Source organism: Salvelinus sp. IW2-2015, linkage group LG4q.1:29, assembly GCF_002910315.2.
Source record: "Salvelinus sp. IW2-2015 linkage group LG4q.1:29, ASM291031v2, whole genome shotgun sequence".
Classification (NCBI taxonomy): Eukaryota; Metazoa; Chordata; class Actinopteri; order Salmoniformes; family Salmonidae; genus Salvelinus; species Salvelinus sp. IW2-2015.
The window spans coordinates 70,480,482-70,498,728 of record NC_036842.1 but is presented as its reverse complement, the minus strand read 5'-3'; the positions used below and the strand labels follow the sequence as shown (position 1 = coordinate 70,498,728).

The 18,247-nt window shown below is 41.5% G+C and overlaps 1 protein-coding gene and 1 pseudogene across 4 annotated transcripts; one reads left to right on the top strand and one right to left on the bottom strand.

The window, feature by feature from the left end:
• Window positions 1-4,127: 4,127 nt before the first annotated feature.
• LOC139024794 (UPF0235 protein C15orf40 homolog) lies at window positions 4,128-9,327 on the top strand (annotated as a pseudogene).
• Window positions 6,747-15,871, bottom strand: LOC111962462 (uncharacterized). 4 transcript variants are annotated; one of them, XM_070443073.1, is made up of 6 exons: window positions 15,683-15,871; window positions 14,665-14,764; window positions 14,383-14,556; window positions 13,959-14,129; window positions 12,847-13,388; window positions 6,747-9,973 (listed from the first exon to the last, which is right to left on the bottom strand). In XM_070443073.1, the coding sequence occupies exons 1-6, from the start codon at window positions 15,833-15,835 to the stop codon at window positions 9,527-9,529; spliced, it is 1,587 nt and encodes a 528-aa protein (XP_070299174.1). In that variant the 5' UTR covers window positions 15,836-15,871; the 3' UTR covers window positions 6,747-9,526. The 4 variants fall into 4 exon arrangements, with proteins under 4 accessions (XP_070299174.1, XP_023841339.2, XP_070299173.1 ...); XM_023985571.3 differs by having other exon boundaries at window positions 14,665-14,761; XM_070443072.1 differs by having other exon boundaries at window positions 14,665-14,794; window positions 15,683-15,870.
• Window positions 15,872-18,247: the final 2,376 nt, after the last annotated feature.

The window sequence follows — 18,247 nt, the reverse complement described above, 5'->3', positions numbered from 1 at the left end:
TCCCCGGCGTATAGGATACGAGCCATTCTGGACTCAAGACGCCGGGTGAGGGGCCTGCAGTACCTTGTGGACTGGGAGGGGTACGGTCCGGAGAGAGATGCTGGGTACCGGTGGGGGACATTTTGGATCCGTCCCTCTTGAGGGACTTTCACCGCCTCCATCCGGATCGCCCTGCTCCTCGCCCTCCGGGTCGTCCTCGAGGCCGGGGTCGGCGCGCTGCGGGAGCGCGCGCTCGGGAGGGGGGTACTGTTACGAATCCCGCCGAGGATGGTGCCTCTTCCCGTTCGGGCGGCGCTCGGCGGTCGTCGTCTCCGGTCACTAGCTGCCACCGATCTCCTTTCTGTTTTCTTTTGAGTTTGTCTAATTTGTATCACCTGTTTTGTGTTTAGGATAGGGGGTTATTTAAACCCAGTTGGCCCGCCGACTTTTGTGCGGGCTTGTTATTTTGTTTGTGTGGCGTAGGCGTCACATTTATATTTCTGTTCGGAATATTAAAGTTTATTCCACTTGCTCAAAACTACCTGCTCTCTGCGCTTGACTCCTTCATTCACCATTAGAATCGTGACAACTTTTACTCTTGAGAAGTGATACACTCATTATGTTACCACACAGACAAGAGCAGTATACATGCCATTCCCTTCCAGTATACTGTTTGACATCAGCAATTCTGACCTATCTAGTACAATGTCATGTCTTAACACAGCGTTTGTGAAATTTGCTGGACATTGGCTATTGCTCATCAAAAAGTGAACAACAAAAACTACACACAACCTTTGAATAAACATATTTGTAGTTTTTGTACTTCAATGCTTGAGTCTCAGTATCTTGTTTACTGGAGTTGATGTCTATACTTGTGATTGTAACATTCCAGACAGAGGAATGCAGACAGCATTTCCCCTGAGCCAAGAATGGGGTAAAGAGAGGAGTAGCCTGTCTGAGAACACTATTACAAGCATCTGTATAACATGTGGGTTGTGAAAATATCAGTCATGCATGCATATAAAGGTTAAATACACTGTTGCATGTTCATTTCTTTAATAAACAAGTTATAATAAATACACTCATGGACTTTGACTGGCTTTGTTGTGGAAATTATTTTACTGTTTTGTCAGATAAAACACCAGATCCACATCAACTCATCTGGACTTGATTTTTCCTCCTTCTTTCCTCGCATGTTGTCGGCCCTACAACAGTCCACATGCTCTGTTTTAAGACCAATGTCTGGTTAGGTAGATCTTCCTCAGTTTCACCATCCCACTCAGCTCCTTATTATAGCACTTTGAGGCAACACCCACAATAAAAAGCCCCATAGGCCAAAAATCACAGGGGGAAAAACCCCACATCGTTAACATCACTGAAGGCGAGGTCAGTACAGGTGCAGTCTCAAGGCCATCAGACTGTTAAACAGCCATCACTAACATAGAGAGGCTCTAACACAGACTCAAATCTTTGTCCAATTTAATAAATTGACTTAATAATGGTATAACTAGTCACTTTAAATAACGCCACTTTAATAATGTTTACATATCCTACATCTCATATGGATATACTGTATTCTATATCATCTACTGCATCTTGCCTATGCCGCACGGCTATCGCTTATCTATATATTTATATGTACATATTCTTCTTCATACCTTCAAATGTGTGTGTATAAGGAAGTTGTTGTGAAATTTTTAGATTCCTGGTTAGATATTACTGCATTGTCAGAACTAGAAGCACAAGCGTTTCACTACACTCGCATTAACATCTGCTAACAAATGTGTATGTGACCAATACAATTTGATTTGAAACAGTCTCATACACACAATTAGACGCTCCTGCAATGTAGCCTACCTCTCATGTCCTCCTCCTTATTTGGCTCCAGTAATTTGTTGCCGACCAAATAAAAAGATTTCAGAATAGATGGTCATATAACTTTGTACATTTTTGTCAAACAATATGATTGTTAATCTTGGCAACCAAAATACATGGTCTCTCTCAATAGGTAAGACAACAAAGTGTCACAACCAAATGAAACAAGCAAATGATTGATCGTTTTTCATTAATGTAGTGAAGGACAAGTGAAGGACAATGAAGTGAAGGTCACTGAAAATCCTTGAATAGCACACAGTTTGTGGACACCAGGAAGAGTAGAAGTGATTGTAACAGAACAACTAACGGTGATCAAAAATAAATATAAAAATCAAATCAAACCATTAACTTGGTTCAAAACCAAGTTTTAAACAAATGTTGTGCCTGACTAACCCTGTTCTAAATGCATTAGGTCCTTAGAACTCAGCCTGGCCTTCTGTCAACTCCACTGCAATGCCACACCTCATGTTAACATTTATGGAACGTGCAGGAAACAAGTTGCTCAGATGAGATATGAAAATTCACCAGTTTTCCTATGACTGGCAAATTTATAACTGGCATCTAAGCTATTGGGTCGTTCCACGAAATGGGTGTCTTTTGCATCCCTTTGATATTTTAAGTAGAAATTGCACACCAAATGAATTTTAAAAGCCTGTTATATTAAATTAAGTGCCCTTAAGTATAGACCAGATGGAGAATCTGCAAATGTAGCATTCACCTCTAAGAAGATTTTAACCCACTTAATCTCAACATTTCCCCAGATTTCACCTTCATTGTAAAGTCCTGGTTATTTGGTTGCTTTGACAAAGTAATTTCTGAAGATGATTGTTTATTTCATGTGATTAGTGATTCATTTATGTCTGTCCATAATTTTAAGATCAACCCTGTTTAAGTGAACTGAATTCTCATTTTAATATGGTGAAACGACTTACTTAAATTTGTACTTTTTTTTTCTCCGAAAATTGAGCATCTAATAGTCAAATCATAGTCTAAAAGCAGGTGAACTGGTTTWACTTTTTTTGGCCATTTTCTGGTGTTTTGTGGTGGATAACGGAAGGGGTTGAGCATAACACATCCACCCTGTTACCCATAGATAGACAGGCTAGAAATGTTTTAACAATTACATTTTTCAGTGAAGTTTGCATTTAATTGCCACTCGCTGTTGCACACAATAATCTTCCATTCCCCCTGTCAGAAGGGGATTGATGGCTGATTAAAATATGAAATTGTCAACCCTGTTAAGGTCAACCATGTTAATTTATTTGACACTTAATACCCAATGGGCACAGACGTCAATTCAACTTCTTTCCCACGTTGGTTCAACATCATTTCATTCAAATGACGTGGAAACAACGTTGATTCAACCAGTGTGTGCCCAGTGGGTAGGCACTTACTATAATATTATTTTTTAAATAATCTTGAGATCTTTAAACAAGTGTTTTGTGATGTTGAACATGTGCTCTTTATGACAGAATGATAAAATTAGGTGAAATCAAACAGTTTTCTGGGACCAACTTACACTTCTCAAACGGCACCGAATTGGTTGGAACGCCCCTATTGCTTTTCCTAACATCTGACTATATAGAATCCCGAAGTGGTTCAATATTTGTTCTTCTTACCATAGATAAGGATTATCCTCTGTACCTTGGCTTGGAGTGATTTCCATTGAGGGATGAGACTTTCATTGGTCAATAATTKTTTTGTCAATGTCTTTCGTCAACTTCTGTGACGAATGCAAAAGGGTAGCCCATGTAGGGATAAAACACTTTCGAGAGTCTCCCTGCTCCAGCTCTAAACTCTCTGTGTGAGTGAGTGCTGTTTATATGTAGCCTATTTCATAAATGCTTGTGTTGTGTACTGCTCATGAATGTGTTATGTGGTTTATGAATTAAGTTTTTATGTAGCTGCTCTTCAACTAAAGCGATACAGAACATGTTGAAGTATACTAGACATAACAAGTGAGCAGATGTTATGTGGGATAATTGTTGTGTAATTAATTTCCTGAATGTCTTTACAAAAAACAAGAAACCATTTCGATAGTTTTCACTTGCAATTACAAAAAATGAACTACTCAACTCAATCAAAAATAATTAAGAGCAATTTGAATGCAAACTGATGCAGTTCATGATTTGAAAACATGCGCAGAGTTAACACACGATGGAGACAAGTGTTGACATGCGCAGCACAGTTAGCTTTGTTTAACTTTTTTGACCGACTGTGCTTTGAAGTTACTGAGATGAATCGAAGAATTTTGAATAGACTGAGATTCCTTGATGTTCACCCAAATCCATCCTCATTGTTTAACCCGGACACCATTATTTTAGGTGTAAAATGTTTGCTAACCTTCATCAGAGACTGTCCCCATCATCACATGAGAGAAGAAATTACTCTGAAAAGCATAAAATGCCCAAAAAGTACAAAACTGTAGGGCTGTGCTAAAACAAGCACCGTGTTGGCTATAGCTTTGCTAGCCAGAGAGGTTTGGTTATGCTAATTGACAAAAATAATTGTCATGCAGACACATGGCTACTTACTAACACGTACGTTCTAAACATTTTGTGCCCCTCTCCTTTCTTCAGAATAAAACMGTAGGCCTACAGAAGCCCATCTTCTAGGTAGCTCGAGACAAGACGGAGTGGTGACAATTCCAGTGCACGCGAAGCCTGGATCTAAACAGAACGCGATTACAGCTGCACACATCGTGTACGAGCCAAACAAATGGCAAAAGAAGTTCCGCTAGTAAAGACTAATTGAGTATTTTGTATATAGATACTGTATAAAACTAGATGGTAACTTTACAAGTAAAGTTGGTGGGGCTAGCTAAAGCTCTTTAAACGTTTGTGGTAGTGAAAGAAGTGTAAAAATGTCATTTTTATTTCCCATTAAAAGTCAGTAGATTTGGTCAGAAGTTGTGGTAGTAGTGGTCAGAAGTTATGTGGTTAAGTAGTTGTGGTCAAATGTTGTTTGGATATGGTTAGTAGTTAAATGTGTGATCAGAAGTTGTGTGGTCAGAAGTTGTGTGGTTGGGGTCAATAGATATGGTCAGAAGTTGTGCGGTTGCGGTCAGAGGTTATGTGGTTGAGGTATGTAATTGTGTGGTTGTGTTCAGAAGTTGTGCGGTTGAGATCAGAAGTTGTGTGGTTGAGGTCAGAAGTTGTGTGGTTGCTGTCAGAAGTTGTGCAGTTGTGGTGTGTAATTGTGTGGTTGTAGATACTAGATGTGGTCAGAAGTCGTGCGGTTGAGGTCAGAAGATGTGGTCAGTGGTTATGTGGTTCAGTAGTTGTGGTCAGTAGTAGTTAGGATATGGTCAGTAGTTAAATGTGTGATCAGAAGTTGTGTGGTTGTGGTATATAATTGTGTGGTTGTTGTCACTAGATATGGTAAGCAGTTATGTGGTCGCTAGTATGTAATTGTGTGGTTGTTGTCACTAGATATGGTAAGCAGTTGTGTCGTTGCTGTCAGAAGATGTGTAGTTGTGGTATGTAATAGTGTTAGTGGTCAAAACGGCAGCTGTTTGGGAAAGTTTGAAAAACACATGGTAATGCAGTTACAAAAACAGCTGAACCGTAAGTTCCGTATTGAATAATTTGATTCTGCGCACAGTTATGAAAAGCAGAGAAGTAAACGAATATCCCATACCCTCTAACTTTTTGTCTAACTTGTTGCGGTAGTGGTCAAAATGGACGTTGTTTGCCAAAATGTTACAGAAAATTATGATGATGCGGTTACTTAAACTGCTGTAACTTTTGATGTGAATATTCTACATTTGAGTAGCAGAGAAATAGATGAAGCTAGTAAGCTTGAAATATTTTGTCTAAGTGGTTGCAGAGTGGAATTATTATCTGATTTGCGTCAAAAGTTTAATGAGAAAATGACAATTGGAAGTGATGATGTCACAATGGAGAGGATTAAAAACATTGAGAAATCCCATGTTAGCGGATGGGGGGACAAAAAAGACAACAAACAAATGTATAACGGAAAAAGTATAGCAGATATCAAAAAGTTGTAAACATGCAAATCAATCCAGACCATTCCGCACGTTCTGAAGTTGGAACGGCGTTTCTAGCATAAACGCTGTAGGAGTAGGTGGCGGAATAATAATTATAAGAAGAAGTATGTTGAATATCTAAACTGGGGCTGCTGCTGCTAGCCCCACCAATAACAAGAAGAAGTAGAGTTGAAGTCGGAAGTTTACATACACTTAAGCATGGCCAATGTTGAATGTTTATCATTTTAAGCTTGGAAAATAGACCCTTAAACCCAGAATTGGGACCACACAGCTGCTCCACTGAATAGCAGGCTAGTGATTGCTTTGCAATGCTTGCAGTTATCCACGGATTCCTTCCAAACCACTCATTGTTAAATTTGAGATTTCCAACTTGTTGTGTAATATTTATGTCCAATGGCCGATGAGCACGACACGTTTTATCTATAATTTCWTTTAATTAATTKTCTTCATAGTACAAGGATTAAAAGGGATTTGCCAGAAGATTGTTAACTTGATTCATGATGATGACTGCTAGCTAWYATTTAGAAAGTATGATGTTGACATGATCAGTCCAATCAAAGCTACTGTAGATATAGCGTGATTTAACGTAATTTTATCTGTGGCCAATGACCTTGAGCCTTCTTGGATGGGCACTTCTAATGTGACTTTATGGCAGCACCCAAGGGTTTGAATTTTTGAGCTCTACCCTTAGATTTGGCAGTGACGTAGTGTCCCCATGAGTGACAGAACACTGAGCCAATCACGGCGCAACTAGAGAACATTACCAACCCCTATGATCCGTATTTCCACTGGCTGCCCCACCACCACAGAAAGCACTGATTTAGGCTGAAACACTTGCATTTTGATAGCAAAATGCAAAATACTCAAGATAGCAAAAAAGAGACCCTGTTTGTATGCAGCTTTAATAAGTCAATAAAAAAATAAAAATGTTTTACATTGTTTGCAAACTGATTGATATGTGACACGTATTAATGCCAAAATAACATGCAAAACAGGCAATCCCCTCAAACGTTTTATAAAAAAAAAAAAATTGCTCTGCACCACCTGCTCTGAGTGACCAGTCGCCACTGGTCTTTACATTAACTAACATATTCCTCTCAACTGTACATTTTTTGCATGATTTGTATTGACGTTTTATACAACGGGTGGGTCTAACCCTGAATGCTGATTGGTTAAAAGCGCATTCCAGCCGGTGTCTCTTCCACAAATTACCATCGGCTAAATCTATGATGTTAAAATCCCTATTTACTCTGTTCCATCTGACTACGCAATACACTGTTTCATCAGTCCAGCCGGGCAAGTAATAAACTTGATCTCCACTATAAAAAGCATCTAGACATMATCTCACATTTCTTTTAGACTGACGTTTCGTTTTCAACAGCCGAGATTTGTATCAACCTTGCTGTCTGTCTTTCCGACATTTGCAACATTATTTCAATATTCAAATTCGATCTCCAGCTGTCCAATAGTAATGAACGTGTAGGGGTCGGGAATCAGGACGAGACAGACAGGCAGGCAGGCAGCGTTTCTCAGCCAGTCAAAATCATGAATCAGCTGGCATAATTTGTATGGATATATACAAAGAAATGTTAATTGAAAAAGGTCAAACGAAACGAAGCTAGTTTGCAGTCTTTCCAGGTTCAGTTTGAAGTTATTGTGTTAGCTGTGTTGTTGGCTAGCTCCTCTGAACAACACTGTCCTGACAAGAGAGAACATTTTCTGTGCCAGGCGAAATCGCACCGCATTAGCTCATAGTTATGGATGTATCCAAATAAATGTCACTAGAAAATAGCTTAAAACCTCTTAAGGATTACCCTATTTTTTTCAATTTTCGCCTAAAATGACATACCCAAATCTAACTGATTGTAGCTCAGTCCCTGAAGCAAGGATATCCATATTCTTGGTACCAGTTGAAAGGAAACACTTTGAAGTTTATGGAAAAGTAGTAGAATATAACACAATAGATCTGGTAAAAGATAATACAAAGAAAAAAATGATGTACCATCATCTTTGAAATGCGAGAGAAAGGCCATAATGTATTATTKCAGTCCAGGTGCAATTTAGATTTTATATCAGTGTATGTGCAAAGTTTTAGACTGATCCCATGAACCATTGCATTTCTGTTCAAATGTGCCTAATTTGTTTATTAATAACTTTTCACATTCAAAATTGTGCACTCTCCTCAAGCAATAGCATGGTATTCTTTCACTGTAACATCTACTGTAAATTGGACAGTGCAGTTAGATTAACAAGAATTTAAGCTTTCTGCCAATATCAGACATGTCTATATCCTGGGAAATGTTCTTGTTACTTACAACCTCATGCTAATCGCATTAGCCTACGTTAGCTCAACCGTCCGGTGGAAGGGACACCGATCCCGAAGAAGTTTAAACAAATGCAAATGCAGCTACTGCTGTTATTCTGTCTGTTCTGTTTGATGTGACTGTAAGTTAGCCGTACTGTAGTTGGCTAGCTAGCAATGGCAATGGAACATTTAGAACGAATGACTGGGTCCCATCCATAGATACAGAACAAAAAGACTGAACGACTGGGTTGTGTCTCTGGCAACCGAACCAATAGAATGAACGACCAGCCGGCTTGGGTAGCAACCCTAGATTTGTGTCGGGATATATCTTGTGGAAGGATGAAATAGTATGAATAAATTCATCAAAATAAAGTTTAGACATACTCACATTTCAATCATTTGTTAAATATGTTGGTAACCCCTTGTATAAAAGTGATAATGCTCTCAAAGCCGGTGTTTGGAGGATATAATGGCACGGTTTGCCGGCACTCTACTTCGTCTCGTTCCTAACAATAACCATGCCAAATTTTCCTCCAAACACGGGCTCCTCTGGCGTTATCACTTAAATAATGACTTACATTTGCTTCCATCCTAGTATTTTTGTCAGCCACCTTTGCTGAAGAAAGTCTCCAGCGTTGGGTCYCGTAGCATCAAATTCGTCATGGGAACCACTCAATATAATTGGTCATTGCACAGGGGTCGCCGCTGGTGATTTGCATGAAGCTGGGAAATGCTGAACTTTTTCACCGCCTCCCACACTACGTTCGAGCCGCCGAACGGTCCCCCGCCCACTACGCTTCTCACTGCTTTCCTTCCATTGAAAATGAATGGGAAGCGGTGTCGCTATTGCCACACCGCCAATAGATGAGGAGGTGGAGCTTGTGCGGTATAGCTCTAAGGTGCTGGAGTTGAAAAGAAGCAAAGTCATTTTGGACAAGGTCTGAGAGCTGTGTATGGACATCTCTGGAAGTTTCATGATTCATATTTATACATACTGTGTTGCCCATTACAGAACAGTTTCAGGAATTTTAAATAAAATGCTGCATCATTGCCATATGTCTCTCTGCAAGGCTCCGGATCCTGAGAGAAGATTGTCAAGGTGACTGGGTCACTAATCCCGGAGCAGGTGTTATACAGGTTAAAGCAAGAGGCTTTTTGACGATTTTATGGAGGACTTTTTATTTCAGGTCCTATACACCTTTACAGTATTGGTTGATTTTCAGACATCTATGGAAAACAGCTCAGATAAGATAGTAGCCTACTTTATTAATCCCCAAAGGGGACATTTGTTTGCATCAGCTGATGCATACACCAATGAATACACAATTTGTGACATACCCTATAACTCAACTCTGGATCTAGAAGCTAGTTCCACTGTGAGGACAGACGCTGGGAGACGAGAAGCAAATACAGGGAATATTTAATAAAGAACCGACATGAAACAAAACAAGGACAGCGTCTGGACAGGAGAAACAAAACAACATTAGTGCTGACACGAGGAGAAACTGATGAAGACAGATATAGGGGAGGCAATCAATAAGTGATGGAGTCCAGGTGAGTCCAATGAAGTGCTGATGCGCGTAACGATGGTGACAGGTGTGTGTAATGATGGGCCGCCTGGTGCCCTCGAGCCAACTGAGACAAGAAAACCTCTCAAGCCAGCTAAGGCATGGAAGTCTGACGAGCCAGCTGAGGCACCCCCGGTTCCTTCGACAGCGGCACCCGGACCCGACGTCACCAACAAAAAACAAAAAACTCCCTGCTACTTCCAATATTGTGGTGTCAGCATTCTGTGAGGACAGACGCTGTGAGACGAGAAGCAAATACAGGGAATATTTAATAAAGAACCGTCATGAAACAAAACAAGGACAGCGTCTGGACAGGAGAAACAAAGCAACGTTAGTGCTGACACAGGGATGAAACTGAGGAACACACAAATATAGGGGAGGCAATTAATAAGTGATGGAGTCCAGGTGAGTCCAATGAAGCGCTGATGCGTGTAACGATGGTTACAGGTGTGCGTAATGATGGGTCGCCTGGCGCCCTCGAGCGCTAGAGGGAGAGCGGGAGCAGGCGTGACATCTACTGCATTTTTTTATTGTTCCTCTCTAATCAGGGATTGGTTTAGATCTGGGACACCACGTGTGTGCAATTAATTATCAGGTAGAACAGAAAACCAGCAGGCTCCAGACCTCGTAGGGTATAAGTGAATAACCGTGCCCTATAGTGAAGAGTTCTACAATGATTTGAACTGTGTAGTGGTCTGTAGTTATATTTTTCCCAAACTGTTGAAATAACCTTTGTTTACTGAGGACACCCTCTCTGTATAATTAGCTGTTTTATCATCTTTTGTACCGTGTTATTGTTTTTTAAAGTAAAATACAAATCACCAATGAGTCTTGATTGCTATTGATGTTGCATGTTCATACTGAAAAAGTTTTGACCTTTTCAGTCCATCTACCTTCAGCTCCCGAGGTATCTGTCTGAGGTATATTTTTTTGCTACATGGCCAAAAGTATGTGGCTATCTGGTTGTCGAACATCTCATTCCAAAATAATGGGCATTAATATGGAGTTGGCCCCCCCTTTGCTGCTATAACAGCCTCCACTCTTCTGGGAACGCTAGATGTTCCACTAGATGATGGAACATTTTTGCGGGGACTTGCTTCCATTCAGCCACAAGAACATTAGTGAGGTCGGGCACTGATGTTGGCCGATTAGGCGTGGCTCGCAGTCAGCGCTCCAATTTGTCCCAATGGTGTGCTGTGGAAATTCTTACACAGGGACACCCGAAGTCAATCTTAAATTAATCATTATTTATTTGTCAGTGCGCTGCCTGGGCAGTCCCAGCAGTTGTCTTTTATACGGCTATACACAGACAAGTTAAATTTGCATGATTTAGCATAATTAATTCATCACCGTTTTGTTTCATTGACCGACCAATACTGGTTCATAACATTTGACAGACCAATACCTCACGAAGCTTCTTCTCTCTAAGCTGAGACCTTGAAACTGAGATATTTTTCATTCTCAAAACAAGGTCTGGGTGTACTGCCAAATTGCAGCTAATGATAGTGAGGATTTGTTCAGTCAGCCAGTTACATGAACATAGAAATTGGTTTATAGAACAGCACATGAATTGAACACAGAAATGAGTTAAGAAAAGCACAAAGATTAAAATTCCCATTACAGGTTTTCTATGGGGTTGAGGTCAGGGCTCTGTGCAGGCCAGTRAAGTTCTTCCACACCGATCTCGACAAACCATTTCTGTATGGACCTAACTTTGTGCACAGGAGTATTCATTGTTATGCTGAAACAGGAAAGGGCCTTCCCCAAACTGTTGCCACAAAGTTGGAACCACAGAATCATCTAGAATGTTATTCTATCCTGTAGTGTTAAGATTTCCCTTCACTGGAATTAAGGGGCCTAGCACAAACCATGAAAAACAGCCCAAGACCATTATTCCTCCTCCAACAAACTATACAGTTGGCACTATGCATTTGGGCAGGTAGCGTTCTCCTGGCATCCGCCAAACCCAGATTTGTCCGTCGGACTGACAGATGGTGAAGCATGATTCATCACTCCAGAGAACGCATTTCCACTGTTCCAGAGTCCAATGGCGGTGAGGTTTACACCCCTCCAGCCAATGCTTGGCATTGCGCAAGCTGATTTTAGGCTTGTGTGCGGCTGCTTGGCCATGGAAACCCATTTCATGAAGCTCCCGACGAACAGTTATTGTGCTGATGTTGCTTCCAGAGGCAGTTTGGAACTAAGTAGTAAGTGTTGCAACCGAGGACAGGCGATTTTTACGCGCTTCAGCACTCGGCGGTCCCATTCTGTGAGCTTGTGTGGCCTACCATTTCGTGGCTGAGCCGTTGTTGCTCCTAGACGTTTCCACTTTACAATAACAGCACTTACAGTTTACTGGGGCAGCTCTAGCAGGGCAGAAATGTGATTAACTGACTTGTTGGAAAGGTGGCATCCTATAATGGAGCCGTGTTGAAAGTCACTGAGCTCTTCAGTATGGGCCATTCTACTGCTAATGTTTGTCTATGGCGATTGCTTGGCTGTGTGTTCAAATTTGATACACCTGTCAGCAACGGGTGTGGATGAATAGCCAAGTCCACTAATTTGAAGGGGTATCCACATACTTTTGGTCATGTAGTGCAGCTTAGATCCTTGTGCCTTCTTTTGTTTTGCATGTTTTTTGTTGGACATAAAATGTATGTTATGTTTATTTTCTTGGACCTCATGTAGGTAGTTATTTCTGTATCTTATTGCTGTAGTTGTGGTAAATGAAATGACTGAAAGTCAATCACATTTTGACAATGGAAATGAAAATGTCAATGACGTCTGTGACTCCACCGGCCATGTGGTGGGACATCGGGACAAGGCTATTGGCCTGAAACCTGTGCTTTTAATCATGCTGTGTGGATGAATGTTTGCTTCCCAGCAGGAATTACTCCAAAAGTAGCCTTTATTCTGAATGACACTTTAGCCATTACTAATGTAAATGGTACTTAGCCTAACATAAAATATGTAAATAATTTACCATCCAGCACAAGAGTACAAAATGTCACTTCTATGACCGCTTTAGTGTTGTTTGGATCCCAGATTGCCAATTAAATTTTTACAATCTGATTATAATCCCCATTACAGGTAATCCATTACTACCCAACCTGCTCAGCTCCAGAAGATCCAAGTAAGGGCCTCCAGCCCTCTCGGAAGCGGAGAAGCTTGCCCACGTGCAGGCTCTCCATACCCAGGGTCTCCCTCATCATGCTGGGCTCAACTGTGTACAACAGATCCCCGTCAATCTGCTCCCTCTCGAAGGCCTGGCAGTACTGGTCCAAGTTGAGCAGTCGCAGGCAGGAGCACACCTGTGCCACACTCAGGTCCCGTAGATTAGAGGGCACCTCTGCTAAGGAGCAGAAGAGTGGGTGCCATGAGCCGCCAGAGTAGGACTGGGAATTGTTCTCCAATGATGGAGAAAGTGGTGGAAGTTTGTGTCTAGCTATTTGTAAATATTGTGGTTTAGGGGGTAGAGGTGGGGGTCTTGCTGCTTTTCTCTGTAAAGTAGGAGGCTCGGTTGTCTCAAAGTCAAGGTGCTGGTAAAGGTTGATTTCATCACCCTGGTTCTTCAGACTCATGTAGATTGGCTTCACCTCCATGTATTCGTGACCCTTTTCAATCAACTCTTGCTTATTCAAAATGGTGATATCTGAAGAGGCAGACTAGGTTTTAGTTATTTTGAACATTTACATCTGTCTATGCCAATTAGGATATTTATGTGCTGTAACATCACTAAAAAGAATAGTGAGGTCACAAAAATGTAGGTTCTGATAGCACAATACAGGAGTCCCACAGGGATTTGTACTTGGTCCCCTCCATTTTACATTTCTTATTTCTCAAATGCAAGGAGACATGCAGCATCCTGCATCAATTCTTTTTTCATTGATAGTGTATGTTGACTATATGACAAACTAAATTTCTCTAAAACTGAGTAAACCAGTTTAGTCCCTGCCTCTTCAACTGTGCCAACGCTCACACCAAACAGGCATAGAAGTCTCCTTATACATTATATTGGAAATCAGAACAAAATTAAAGAGGACCGAGTACAAATCCCTGTGGGACTCCTCTGGGTCTGCTGTAGTGTGGTGTACTGATGCTATTGCTGATCCACACTTAGTAAATTGTCAACCACCATCACGTTCTAAGGTGAGGTATGTGGTCACTCACCAAAGGGAGGTGTAATGTAACAATATTTTTTTCATGCAGTGCTGCGGTGTACCTTGAAAGATGAAAAGGTTCCTGAGGCCCAGTTCATCGATCTGCCCCCCCAATGTAGCACAGGCGTCCTCGAACTGGCCCTGATCGAGTCCCTCCAACCCCTCTGCCAATGCAATACGCACCTCCTTCATATACATGGGCAGCACCAGAGGAGTGTGTCTGGAGAGGATTCCTGCATAACAACAACACATAATGAATAAGTTATTGGAGACTAAATCTGTCCTTCTCTTGGTCTCCATGCTAAACTGAATAGATGTATAGGTTACATATTTTCAAATGCAAAGTTCTCACTATTTGTGGTAAAAGGCTATATGACAAACATACATATTTGAGGTCACCATACAAATTACCTACTGTAACATTCAGAGCAGGTTTCAATGAATGATAAATCAGATTTCTTTAAAAATAATGCAATCAATGAATACCTTTGCTGCTGAAAGGAAACCCAATTAAGAGCTGCTCCTCATAGGTGCGTGTGATTGTCAGTGTGTCCAGCCTATGACCTCCTGACAGCCACGGCAGGACAAGTGGTGTTATTGGTTGGATGATGACTGGCAGTGGGTTGGACTCCAAAATAGCCTGAAGACTGATTGGTGGTCCTATGAGTGATTGCCAAAAAGACCCAGTTTGCAACGGTAACTAAACTATCATCCTCAGAGTGATTGATAAGAGGTTGTAGATTCACCTCACTTAACTGTGCGACTCACCTTCTCGTCTATCATTTCTGATTATGTAGAAGCCTACAGTTGAGATGGTGACAGGTAGGGACAGGACTTTCCCATGTTTGCTCTCAAACACTGCTCTCTGCTGACAGAGCAGGGAGTGGACCATGATGTGCTTTGGGAAGTTGGGGTGGGAGGTGATAAAAACATAAACATGAACTACATAAGAGCTGCACTTCATTTCAAGCGGTAATAATACGTGACATGTTGAAAGCACCAAGCTGTCTGTTTAAARGACTAGCACACAGCTCAGACACCCATGCATACCCCACAAGACATGCCTCCAGAGGTCTCTTCACAGTCCCCAAGTCCAGAACAGACTATGGGAGGCGCACAGTACTACATAGAGCCAGGTCTGCATGGAACTCTATTCCACATAGGGTAACTGATCCAATAAATAGAATCAGATACATTTAAAAAAAGATAAAAAATACACATTGAACAGCGGGGGCCCGTGAAGCAACACAAACATAGGCACAGACACATGCATAAACACACATGATAACATACGCACCATACACACGCGTACACATGGATTTTGTGTTGTAGATATGTGGTAGTGGAGTATGGGCCTGAGGGCACACACCRAGTGTGTTGTGAATTTTGTAATGAATGTATTGTAATGTTTTAAAAATGTTATAACTGCCAAAATTTTCCCYGACCCCAGAAACAGTAGCTGCTGCCAAGACAGCAGCTAATGGGGAACCATAATAAATACAAATACAATTACAAAATACATGACTGAGTGAGTGGAGAGATTCTTTCATATACTCTCATAAGAAAAGGCTTTGCAAATCAGAACACTTGAAAAATACTGATTCGGTCGATAAAAGACAGGCTTCTTTTCAAATTTTACAAACCTACAGTGCAGTACTACAATACATTCCATTTTTAGAAAGATAAAGTATTAAGAGACATTATTTGAACCCCAAACTACTGTGCTAAAATAGCTTCAGGCAGTTGGTAATATCACTAGGTATCAAAGGAAAGAAATCACACTCACTGTGCTTGAGCTGATACTGTCCAGTTCCTGTTGTCCAAGAAAGCCCACCGTCACATTGATGATCTTAGGAAAGGAGTCCTTGAATTTTTCAGCAAACTTTCCAAGATTGTATTCTTGATGTCCCCAGTGTAGTTTGCTAGTGTCCATGTCCATTTTTGCAATTGGAGGAAGTGGAATGTTCAGGAAGGTTAGCAAATGATTAAGCAACAACAGCTTTCCCAGCCCCATTTCCTTGTAACCTTTGAAACTTTAAATACCTGTGCAGCCCTGCACTGTAGATTAACAACACACTCAGCAAAGCTTTGTCAATCTGAAACGGTTTCTACAACGCACACAGTGCCTTCAGAAAGTATTCATTCCCCTTGACTTATTCCCCATTTTGTTGTTTCAGCCTGAATTCAAAATTGATTAAATATATTTATTTTCTCACCCATCTACACACAATATCCCATAATGAAAAAGTGAAAACATGTTTTTTGAAACATTTCAAAAAATATAATATATATACCGTATATCTCATTTACATAAGTATTCACACCCTACTTTGAAGCACCTTTGCCAGCAATTATAGCTGTCTTTCTGAGTAAGTCTCAAAGAGCTTTCCACACCTGGATTGTGCAACATTTGCCTATTATTCTTTTCAAAATTCTTCAAGCTCTGTCAAATTGGTTATTGATCATTGCTAGACAACCATTTTCAGGTCTTGCCATAGATTTTCAAGTAGATTTAAGTCAAAACTGTAACTCGGCCACTCAGGAACATTCAATGTCTTCTTGGTAAGCAACTCCAGTGTAGATTTGGCCTTGTTTTTTACATTGTTGCCCTGCTGAAAGGTGAATTAATCTCCCAGTGTCTGGTGGAAAGCAGACTGAACCAAGGTTTCCTATCGGGTTTTTGCCTGTGCTTAGCTCCATTCCGTTTCTTTTTTAACCTGAATAACTCCCCAGTCCTTCACGATTACAAGCATACCCATAACATGATGCAGCCACCACTATGCTTAAACATATGGAGAGTGGTACTCAATAATATGTTATATTACTTAAGTGCCTTGTTGCAAACCGGATGCATGTTTTGGAATACTTTTAGTCTGTACAGGCTTCCTTCTTTCCACTCTGTCAATTAGGTTAGTATTGTGGAGTAACTACAATGTTGTTGAGCCATCTTCAGTTTTCTCATATCGCAGCCATTAAACTCCGTTCACTGTTTTAAAGTCACAATTGACCTAATGGTGAAATCCCTGAGCGGTTTCCTTCCTCTCCGACAACTGAGTTAGGAAGGAAACCTTGTAGTGACTGGGTGTATTGATACACCATCCAAAGTGTAATTAATAACTTCACCATACTCAAAGGGATATTCAATGTCTGCTTTTTTGTTTTTGCCCATCTAACAATAGGTGCCCTTCTTTGCTAGGCATTGTACAACCTCTCTGGTCTTTGTAGTTGAATCTGTCTTGGAAATTCACTGCAAATAGTCTGGGTAGCCATTTGAATAGCTGTTCAGGAGTCTTATGGCTTGGGGGTAGAAGCTGTTAAGAAGCCTTTTGGACCTAGACTTGGCACTCTGGTACCGCTTGCCATGCGGTAGCTGAGAGAACAGTCTATGACTAGGGTGGCTGGAGTCTTTGACAATTTTCAGGGCCTTCCTCTGACACCGCCTGGTATAGAGGTCCTGGATGGCAGGAAGCTTGGCCCCAGTGATGTACTGGGCCGTAGGCACTACCCTGTGTAGTGCCTTGCGGTTGAGGCCGAGCAGTTGCCTTACCAGGCAGTGATGCAACCAGTCAGGATGCTCTCAATGGTGCAGCTGTAGAACTTTTTGAGGATCTGAGGACCCATGCCAAATCTTTTCAGTCTCCTGAGGGGGAATAGGCTTTGTCGTGCTCTCTTCACGTGTGTTTGGACCATGATAGTTTGTTGGTGATGTGGACACCAAGGAACTTGAAGCTCTCAACCTGCCTCACTACAGCCTTGTCGATGAGAATGGGGACGGCCTCGGCCCTCCTTTTTCTGTAGTCCACAATCATCTCCTTTGTCTTGATCACGTTGAGGGAGAGGTTGTTATCCTGGCACCACACGCCCAGGTCTCTGACCTTTGCCCTAGTCTGAGGTCCTGAACACTCTGGAGCAGGTTTTCATCAAAGATCTCTATGTACTTTTCTCCATTCATCTTTCCCTTGATCCTGACTAGTCTCCCAGTCCCTGCTGCTGAAAAACAACCCCGTGCTRCACCGTAGGGATGGTGCCAGGTTTCCTCCAGACATGACGRTTGGCATTCAGGCCAAAGAGTTCAATCTTCATTTCATCAGACCAGAGAAACTTGTTTCTCATGGTCTGAGAGTTCTTTAGGTGCCTTTTGACAAACTGCAAGCAGGCTGTCATGAGCCTTTTACTGAGGAGTGGCTTCCATCTGGCCACTCTATCATAACGGCCTGATTGTTGGAGTGCTGCAGAGATTGTTGCCCTTCTGGAAGGTTCTCCCATCTCCACAGAGGAACTCTGGAGCTCTGTCAGAGTGGCCCTCGGGTTCTTGGTCACCTCCCTGACCAAAGTCCTTCTCCCCTGATTG